The 10,294-nt window shown below is 38.8% G+C and overlaps 2 protein-coding genes across 2 annotated transcripts; both read left to right on the top strand.

Moving 5' to 3' along the window:
• Positions 1-1,980: 1,980 nt before the first annotated feature.
• On the top strand, positions 1,981-6,249 carry LOC126668493 (uncharacterized). Its single transcript, XM_050361684.1, has 7 exons — positions 1,981-2,070; positions 2,383-2,553; positions 2,608-2,853; positions 2,958-3,114; positions 5,272-5,346; positions 5,860-5,882; positions 6,121-6,249. Exons 1-7 carry the CDS (start codon positions 1,981-1,983, stop codon positions 6,247-6,249), a joined length of 891 nt encoding a protein of 296 aa, XP_050217641.1.
• A 1,372-nt stretch (positions 6,250-7,621) lies between these two features.
• On the top strand, positions 7,622-8,734 carry LOC126668492 (uncharacterized). Its single transcript, XM_050361683.1, has 2 exons — positions 7,622-7,782; positions 7,861-8,734. Exons 1-2 carry the CDS (start codon positions 7,622-7,624, stop codon positions 8,732-8,734), a joined length of 1,035 nt encoding a protein of 344 aa, XP_050217640.1.
• The last annotated feature ends 1,560 nt before the right edge of the window (positions 8,735-10,294 follow it).

The raw sequence follows: 10,294 nt of genomic DNA, 5'->3' as shown, positions 1-10,294 counted from the left end.
GGTATTATTCCGATATCGTTTGCTGATGTTTTAGTGCTATTTGATGCAGGTGCAACCCATTCTTTTGTGTCTGCTTATTTTGCTGAGAAGTTGGGTATTACACCTTCTTGTTTGCTTGAATCGTTATCTGTGTCTACACCTATGTCTGATGGTGTAGTGGTGGATGTAGTGTATCCATCGTGTTCTATGGTTATCCATGGTAGAGAGTTGTCTGGTGATTTGATTTTACTTGATGTGCTTTCTTTTGATGTCATCTTGGGGATGGACTGGCTTTCACGCCATTATGCTTTGATCGACTGTCGAGAGAAGTCAGTTTTGTTTCGGATTCCAGGTGACTTACCTTTTTTTTTCAAGGGGAGAAGGCAAAGGCGTCTAAGAATCTGATTTCCTCCATTAAGGCAAAGAATATGTTAGGCAACAGTTGCCAAGGTTTCTTATCTGTGGTTCGTGATGTTGAGGCGGTCAGTGGTGATGTGCATAGTGTTTTGATAGTGAATGAGTTCACTAATGTTTTTCAAGAGGAGTTACCTGGATTACCACCTGATCGTGATATTGAGTTCTGTATCGATGTTGTTTCTGGTACAACTCCTATTTCGATACCTCCATATCAGATGACTTCTGCAGAGCTTAAAGAGTTGAAAGACCAGTTACAAGAATTGATGGATAGTGATTTTATCAGACCGAGTACTTTTCTGTGGGGTGCTCTTATGCTGTTTGTTAAGAAGAAGGATGGTTTTTTTCGACTGTGTATTGACTACATGTAGTTGAACAAGATTATTGTCAAGAACAAATATCCTCTTCCTCGTATTGATGACTTGTTTGATCAGTTGCAAGGTGCGAAGTGTTTCTCTAAGATCGATTTGAGGTCCGGGTATCATCAGATTTGGATCCGGGATGCCGAGTGCCTAAGACTGCTTTTCGTATGCGTTATGGGCACTTTGAGTTTATAGTTATGTCCTTCGGGTTGACAAACGCACCAGTAGCATTTATGGATATGATGAACCGGGTTTTCAAGTCGTATTTAGATCAGTTATTTATCGTCTTCATTGATGACATCTTGATTTATTCTCGGAATGAGGAGGAGCATGTTTTTCACTTAAGAACTATACAAGAGACTTTGCGTGAGCATCAGTTGTATGCTAAGTTCTCAAAGTGCGAGTTCTGGTTGGATCATGTTACCTTGTTAGGGCGCGTGGTGTCGAAGGATGGGATCAAGGTTGATCCGAAAAAGATTGATGTAGTTATGGATTGGTAGAGGCCAAAGTCAGTTACTGAGATCAGGAGTTTTCTCAGTTTTGCTGGCTACTACCGTTGTTTCATGCAGGATTTTTCTCGAATATCTGCACCGTTGACGAAGTTGACACGAAAAGGTGTTAGGTTTGAGTGAACAGACAAGTGTGAGGCGAGCTTTCTTAAGCTCAAATTTGTAGTTGGCAGCTGTAGTTTTTGCTCTAAAGATATGGAGGCACTACTTGTATGGGGCAACTTGTGAGATTTCCACTGATGAAGAGTCTGAAGTATATATTTGATCAGCGAGAGATGAATCTGAGATAGAGGAGGTGGTTAGAGCTACTGAAGGACTATGACTGTACCATTCAATACCATCCGGGTAAGGCTAATATGGTAGCCGATGCGTTAAGTCGTAAGTCCTCACGCAGTTTGCCCCATATTTCTGAGGTTGGGCGTAGACCCATGGTTAGAGAGTGGCACAGATTGATAGCTTTAGGTTACTGTTTCAGGTTTCTGAGGGTGGTAGTTTGTTGGCACTGTTGCAAGTGCAACCTGTTTTGATTGATCGGATTAATGCTTTACAAGCTGAGGATCCACAGTTGAAACGGATTATGGACGAGGTTTCATAAGATGGTAATTCTGAGTTTGTGATTGTGGATGGAGTTCTGAGGCATGGTTCGAGATTGTGTGTTCCAGATTCTAGAGGAAGCGCACAAGTCTGCTTATAGTGTTCATCCGGGTTTTACTAAGATGTACCATGATCTCAAGGGTACTTATTGGTGGAGTGTAATGAAGAAAGACGTTGCGGAGTATGTTTCCAAGTGTTTGACTTGCCAGCAGGTAAAGTTGGAACACCAGAGACCGTTTGGTTATTTCACTGATATGATTCCATTTGGGTGATAGTTGACCGTATGACTAAGTCAGTTCATTTCCTTCCGATTAAGTTTTTCGTGTCCTGCTTCGAGATTGGCTCTGTTGTACATCGACATCATAGTCAGTTTGCATGGTGTACCAGTTTTGATTGTTTCGGACAGAGGTTCAGTTTTCACTTCTCAGTTTTGAAAGGTGTTGCAGGAATCTTTGGGGTCTCGGTTGGATTTGAGCACTGCTTTTCATCCTCGGACTGACGGTCAGTCTGAGAGGACTTTTCAGACGTTGGAGGATATGCTCAGGATATATGTTCTAGACTTTCAGGGTAGTTGCGATTCTCATTTGCTGTTGATTGAGTTTTCGTATAATAATAGTTACCATGCGAGTATTGAGATGGCACCTTACGAGGCTTTGTGTGGTTGCAAGTGTCGATCCTCGATCTGTTGGGAAGAGGTCGGTGAGCGTAAGTTGTGTGGTGCTGAGATTATTTAGATTACCTCGGAGAAGGTACCGTTGATCAAACTGAGGTTGGAGACTTCTTTTAGTCGGCATAAGAGTTACGTTGATCCTAAGCGTAAGGACATTGAGTTTCAGGTTTGCGATTTTGTGTTCCTTCGAGTTGCGCCTATGAAAGGTGTGATTTGTTTTGGTGTTAAGAGAATGTTAGCACCGAGATATGTGGGTCCGTATGAGATTATCGAGCGTATTGGAGCGGTGACGTATAAGTCGGCTTTGCCACCAGATTTGTCGTTGGTTCACCCAGTGTTTCACATTTCCATGTTGCGAAAGTATTTTTCAATCCTTCTCACGTGATTGTACCGCAGAGTGTCGAGATTGACCATGAGTTGTCTTAAGAGGAGCAGCCTGTCGAGATAGTTGACACGCTGGCGCGTAAGTTGCGGAACAAGGAGATTCCAATGTTCAAAGTCCTTTGGCGGAACCATTCTGTTGAGGAGTGCACTTGGGAGACCGAGTGTGATATGAGAAATCACTATCCTTTTCTTTTTCCTGAAGGTACGATAGATTGTCTTATGTGATTTTTATGATTCATATGTGTGTTATTTGTTTACTTGGGCTATCTGTGCTATCATATTAAATTCGAAGACAAATTTTCAACAAGTTGGGGAGAATGTAATATCCCGTATTTTTCTTTTTATTATTTTTAAATTTTTATTTTAATTTTTTGCATTCCGTCAAGGTTGGGTAATTTATTATTATCATCATTATTATATATTTTTATTTAATTTTATTTGAGTTGTTCATTGATACGGTCGTGGTTCGATTTGTATTCGGTTTGTATTATTAACTTTTGGCCTATGCATAATGATTTTTATAAATAAAAAAATAATTAAGCATGTTAAGCCCATGAATGCAAATCACGAAATTTATTTACTTTTCTCTTCACGTCAAGTTGGCCCATTCATTATTAATGGCCAAATTCAAGCCCATAATTATGTTATTCTCCATGCATAAGCAGTAGTTTATTCTGCTGTAATTTTCCTCTTATTTCCTTCTATTAAAACGTTCTTTTACCCTAATATTTTCTAACCTTTTACAACAAAACCTAGCCGTCACAAATACCTTCTTATTGCTCTGAAAATCTCATGCCATCGTTCTCCCTTTGAGTTCTGAAATCGGTAAGTTAGTTCGGCTATTTTCTGTTTTAGTTCTACCGCGCGACGTTCCGTATTTTGATCTGTTTTCATTCGTTTTAGCACCGAATCGAGTTCCATTTGTTTTATGCCGTATCTAACTCAGTCATCTACGATCCTACGCTTGGAAATCATAATTCAGTACGTTAATCTACCCGTGCGTGATCGTTTCACCGTGTTTGTATGATCGTGAACTGTTTCCAATTTGCATTGTTCCTGTCATTATTTGCCGAACCTGTTCTTGATTACTGATATGGTTATATGATTTCCTAAGGTTTTAATCATCATGTGAGGTTGTTGTTAATTGAATTAACATAAATGTTGAGATTATTTCTATTTTGTCCAAGTCGTTGGGTTTGGTTTTTTCGTATAAACCATTATGAGTGCTAAAGTTTTTGTTTTAAGAATTCTTAATTATACTCAAGAGTGATTGGTCTTTAATGGATTTTGTCCCATGAATTTGAGGTATGCATGCTTGAATTTTCTTATTAGAATTACTCGGATATAGCCTGAAGCAACATCGTCTATATAATACATAATAAATAAGTCTGTTGTTTTGCTGAAATTATGTGCATGGCCCTGATGTGGCTTTGTTGGGTAAATGGTTATCATTTTGGGCTTCTAGACTTCACTTTATATCAGGTGATGATTTTGTAATCTTAGGGGAGGAGATGGCTATATATATTGTTGACTAACCACTACAGAAAAAACTATACAAATTCATTTTTACGGGTTTCTTTTCTAAATGATGAAGTGAGATTTTGTAAATTGTTGGGCTTCTACTCATTTTTGTCCATGATTTAATTCTAATTGAGATTTTTGGTTTGGTTTATACCGACTTTGATTTTGGGCCTTCGAATATCGATTTAGTCGTTAAGTCACTAATTATTTTAAATATGAAAATTATATAGTATCAATTATAATTTAAATTGTTTTTTACTATTGTATTTTGAAAATAATATTTATATTATAATCTTTTAATCGGATAATTACTTGATCAATTAAAATTTAATTTAATTATTGGCTTTGAGTGCCAATTTGACTAAATTATGTATTAGCTCTTAAATTTATGTTTTAAGTTTTAAAACGTTTTCTTAACTTATTTTAGTTAAGTAATTATTTGTAAATATTGGCCGTGGTTGCTATTTTATCAAAATTAATATTTTGAGAATTACATTATGTGGTTTATATTTTTGATGAAATGGTTGGACTAGGTTAGACATTGGTCGCCCGACATGTGAGAAGAAACTGAACGACGTAATGACTCAGTTGACTCACTACGTTGGAATTATTAAATTGGATATGATATTTTTATTTAGGTTTACCCTGCCGGATTATATTTTAAAGCGAGAATTCGATAGGCTTGACTTGTGGTTGACTTTATAATTATTTAAATTTTGTTCTTTACTGTGTTTGACTGTACCTTGATTTTAATATATGTCTGTGCTAGTCTTATGTGGTGTCTAGTACTTCTTAGAGTTAGGATTGATTTTTAACTCTAAATTTATATTTTTCTTAGACTCGTCAACTGCTCGTGCTTTCGAGTCAAATCAGGGTAAGGTTCTTGCAAGGAGTTCGCGTGGTTTAGCAAGCAGTGAGTTTATATTATCGTTTACCGCTTTATTAAGTAAAGTATATTATTTTGTATATCGTAAATGCAGTTTTAAAAGAGTTTTTAACTCATTGTGGATCTGGATTGGAATGAGCTACTCGATGGGAATCATCGAGACTGTGTGCACCAGTAATATATAATTGGCGGATTATTATCTGGCCTACTTTGGCTATCGGCGGAGTTATATCTCTGGCCTACTTTGGTTTCGACGAGGATGTATTCCCGTCTATTTATTATTGATTCAATACTTATCCCATAATGAATATTTTATATATATATATATATATATATATATATATATATATATATATATATATATATATATATATATATATATATATATATATATATATATATATATATATATATATATATATATATATATATATATATATATATATAAAGAATGATTTGTTTAAAGGTTTGTCACTTAATAAATGTAAAAGTATGAACTCATCTCAGGAAACTGACTCCCGTTGTTTATCCAATTTTCAGATTTACAGTTTTTTCCGAGTTGTGTACCTCCTTTTACTTGATTCTCGGAGGTTTATTTTTATTTGAATAAAAGAGTCGGACTTTATTTAAACTCTTAGACCGCAGTAATTCTAGTGGCATTGTTATTGTAATTGTTTTACACTGGCATTTATACTTTGGATTCTGAAATATTTATATTATTGACATGATGTTGGAGTCTCGGATTTGAACCGAGAATTTTATTATGTATGATGGATACACATTTGACCTTATCACAAACAGTCAACTGCACTGAAGAAACAGAATGACAAAGCATATACGCCCGACAGTAGAGACCAGTCAGTAGATGCAGACCTTAGGATAAAGCTCATAACTGACATGATCCCCAGACTCCGGAAATATAAAGATTGATCTAATCTCTATCTTTCAGCATAGTTCAAATCGAATACAACCACAGGAAGATGACCATAGGTCAATAACTTCAATAGAGTTTTATATATAAAGGTTGAAGGCAAAAGGTAAAACTCTAATTCATTCTTTTAAAACTACGTCATTTATCTTCAACCTTTAGAGGTATCTAACTTAGACATCGGAGTGTGGTCGGACAAAACACATCCGACTCATTCTGACCAGCGTTCGTGATCTCAGATCAACAAGAGAAGATCTTACCATTCGGAGAACCATCATTTGGCGCCGTCTGAGGGAAACGATTGTTCTTTCCTAATAAAATCAAAAATTTGGTTCTACGAGTCGAGAAAGATTCATGGACAACCATGATGAACCACCACCACTTGGAGTTGAAGCAAGGAATAAAGTGGCGGCTGGCGGAAGTAACCCTACTCTGGTAGCAAGAACAGATGGGATGGTATTTACCCTTCATCCTCCTCCGGCGAGGTCTGAAGGAATGGTCAATCGGTTGATGACAAGTTCTGGAAACCCGGTTGGAGCAGGAACCACGAGTGCGGGCATTACATCAGCGGTTTCCATACCCGGATTAGTAGCAGGATTGATTAGCATGGGAGCACAACCACCAGGAGCTAATCAGGTATTTCCTCCGCGGAATTATTATACACCACAACACATGTATTATACTTCTCCCATGTATCAGCAAAATGCAACGAGATGGCCTCAGGCTTATAGCCCGCGGGGAATCAGTATTACCAGGGTTATCAAAGGCCCACATGACCAATTCCTTTCCCTTCCTTGGACGCAAAAGGAACCGTCACCTCCACAACTGCAGGATATATTCCGCCGTATGTGCCACCAGGAGTCCAAGTCCCACCCCTCTACCATGAGGCGTCAATGAAGAATGTTAACGATTTTCAAGATAAGTTATTGGTAATTGCAAGGAAAAAAAATGGGGGAAGCCAACAGAGACAAGGATACACAAAAGGCAAAAGAAATAGCCCCCAGACGTGTTCTCACAACTCCACTTCCTGGGGATTTCGGAAAGGAAAAAGGAGATCAAACCATACAATTGGCTGGAAGAGAAAAGGAGGGAGAAGTTGCAAAGAAGCCTGGGCAGTACGTAGACCTAGAGAAGGAAGAGAGTAGAAGCAGAAGAAAGGAGCGAGAAGGAGAGAGCCATTCCTCGAATAGAAGAAAGGAAGAAAGAGAGAAAAACAACCTTTGACGAGAAAATCAAAGACGCGGTAAAGAGATACTAGAAGGAAAACTATGACGACGAAGAAGGAGGAGATGATTTTCACCTCTGAAAAGAGAAGTATTAGACGTAAAATTCTCCTCCTGGTTCAAGATACCGACCTTTGAGTCCTTTGATGGAATGGGTGATCCAAAGAGTCACATTTCAAATTTTAAAAAGATAATGATGCTTAAGGATGTATCTGATCCAATGCTGTGCAGAGTATTCTCAGCCACGTTCAAGGGGTCAGCGCATAAATGGTATTTGAGGCTGAAGTCAACTACCATTGGAACATTTGCAAAGTTAGCAACAGCATTCAAAGGGCATTTCCGCACAAACATCCCTTTGTAGAAGAACTCAAGTGATCTGCGGAAATGTAGACAAGGCAAAAATGAGACGTTGAAGAACTTTGTGGAAAGGTTCAACAAAGAAGTTGTTCAGATAGAACATCTGAATCATGACACAGCCATAGAATCCATGAAGATTGGAACAAGGTTCAAACGATTGAGAGATAAAATCTTGATGAAGAAACCACCAACTTTTCAAGAGTTGATGACAATAACACACAAGTATGTGGAGCTCGATGAGGCAAGAAGAATGCTAACAAGGCAGTACGAAGAGGAGAAGCCTGAAAAATATCAGAATAGAGGAGGAGATAACAGAACGCAGAGATATGGAAGAGGGAAGAAACCATTTGATTTTACACCTCCGAACAGAGCTCCGGTGGAAATTTTCAGTTGGATGAAGAAGAACAGAGTTATGTACACGACACCTGGGAAGTTACATCCGGAAAAAGAGAGAGACAAAATAAAATATTGTAGATTCCATGAAGGATACGGTCATGACATGGACAGGTGCTGGGATTTGAAGAGAGAAATAGAACAACTGATCCAATCAGGAGTATTGAAGAAGTTCGTTCATACAGAAGGAAGCGCGGAGAAAAGGAAATCAGAACACACAGAGAAAGAGGAAGCAAACAAGAGGTTCAAGGAACCCATGGGAGTGATAAACATAATCGAAGGAGGAGAGCCTTATTCAAGGTCGCAGAAGAAGAAAATATGTAAAGGTGTATTCTCGATAAGCACAAAGGAACCAAAAGAAGGACCACCAGCAGTCATTTTCGGGCTAGAAGACGGAAAGCACGTGCAAGAGCCACATAACGACGCGTTGGTGATCAAGGCGTTGATTTACAATTTTAGGGTAATGAGGATCCTGATCGATGAAGGGAGCGCGGTTAACCTCCTCACCTTATAAGTCTTTAAAGGGACGAGGGGATCTGTGACAGACCTCAGATAAGTGTCTGTACCACTGGTGGGTTTAGGAGGAAAACCTAGTAAACCAGAGGGAAAGGTGGAATTGGAGGTTATCTTGGGAGAAGCAGAAGAAGGACAGCTGAAAACTATGACAGCTGTTTTAAATGTTGTAGAATTCCCGTTAGCATATAATGCCTTTGGGAAGACCTTTCTTATATCAGTCTGGAGCTGTCACCAGCATCAGATGGCTAACTTTAAAGATCCCAGACAAAGAGGGAGTAGTAATTGTGAGGGGAAGTCAGTTGGCCGCTCGAGAGTGCAATCTAATAACAGAAGAAGGAGGAGAAAGTTTGAGTATCGAAGCATTTCCTGAAGATTCAGAAGAAGAAGAAGGAGATAAGAATGAACCAGTGGGAAACATGGTAGAATTTCGGATCACGCAAAAGAAAGCAGTGATGATGGGAATAGAAATATCAAGCGAAGTTGAAGTCGCTATAAAAAATGTAGTCAAAAGGAACGAGACCACCTTTGCAACAGATGCTTCAGAAGTTGGGGGAATCGATCCCACAATAGCATCCCACAAGTTGAACGTTTATGCAGACGCTAAGCCCGTAGTGCAGAAGAAAAGAAGGTTTGCAGAAGATAGAAAGAAGGTCATCGAAGAAGAAGTTCGAAAATTAGAGGCGGCAAAATTCATAAGAGAGGTGATGTACCCAGAGTGGGTAGCCAACGTCGTGCTAGTGAAGAAAGAAAATGGAGGATATCGCATGTGCGTGGACTTCACAAATTTGAACAAGGCGTGCCCAAAGGATAGCTATCCTCTGCCTAACATCGACCAGTTGGTAGATTCCACAACATGCTACCAGTTGTATAGCCTCACAGACGCAAAACAAGGTTATCACTAGATACCAATGAATGAAGCAGATCATGAGAAGACAGCTTTCACAACGGATCAGGGAAGTACTACTACAATGTTATGCCTTTCGGTTTGAAGAACGTGAGAGGAACGTATCAGTGGTTGGTAAATTTTATGTTCAAAGATAAGTTAGGGAGGAACATTAAAGTGTACGTAGATGATCTGATTATAAAAAGCAGTACACGAGAGGAACACACGAGGGACCTAGAAAAGACTTTCTCAGTATTGAATAAATTCGACATGAAGCTAAATCCAGAGAAGTGCGCATTTAGCATTAAAGCTGGTAAATTTCTAGGTTACCCAGAGAGTCAAAGGGGTATAGAAGCAAACCAGAGAAGATTCAAGCCATTTTGGATATGGAGGCGTCGCGGAGCATCAGGGAAGTACAGAAGTTAAACGGAAGGGTAACAGTGTTAGGGCGTTTTATTTCTTCATCAGCAAAGAGATGTTTGCCTTTCTTTAAGCAATTGCGCAATATGAAAAAATTTGAATAGAACGATGAGTGTCAGAAGGCATTTAAGGAATTAAAAACGTTTATGATCAGTCCACAATTACTTAGCTGTCTGATAGCAGTAGAAACCCTCTACTTGTACTTATTAGCAGGTAAGGAGACGATAGCGTTGGTTTTAGAAAGGGAGGAAGGAG

Source organism: Mercurialis annua, linkage group LG2, assembly GCF_937616625.2.
Source record: "Mercurialis annua linkage group LG2, ddMerAnnu1.2, whole genome shotgun sequence".
In the NCBI taxonomy this organism is placed as follows: Eukaryota; Viridiplantae; Streptophyta; class Magnoliopsida; order Malpighiales; family Euphorbiaceae; genus Mercurialis; species Mercurialis annua.
Note: the sequence above shows the minus strand (reverse complement) of the source record. Positions and strands in the feature narration are given on the sequence as shown.

Coding starts and splice junctions, on each gene's coding strand:
- LOC126668493 (XM_050361684.1), top strand. CDS start 1,981: ATGTACCATGATCTCAAGGGTACTTATTGGTGGAGTGTAATGAAGAAA. Junction 2,554..2,607: donor CCTCGATCTGTTGGGAAGAG/GTCGGTGAGCGT, acceptor ACCTCGGAGAAG/GTACCGTTGATCAAACTGAG. Junction 3,115..5,271: donor TCCTTTTCTTTTTCCTGAAG/GTACGATAGATT, acceptor TATTTTTCTTAG/ACTCGTCAACTGCTCGTGCT.
- LOC126668492 (XM_050361683.1), top strand. CDS start 7,622: ATGGGTGATCCAAAGAGTCACATTTCAAATTTTAAAAAGATAATGATG. Junction 7,783..7,860: donor ACCATTGGAACATTTGCAAA/GTTAGCAACAGC, acceptor GCGGAAATGTAG/ACAAGGCAAAAATGAGACGT.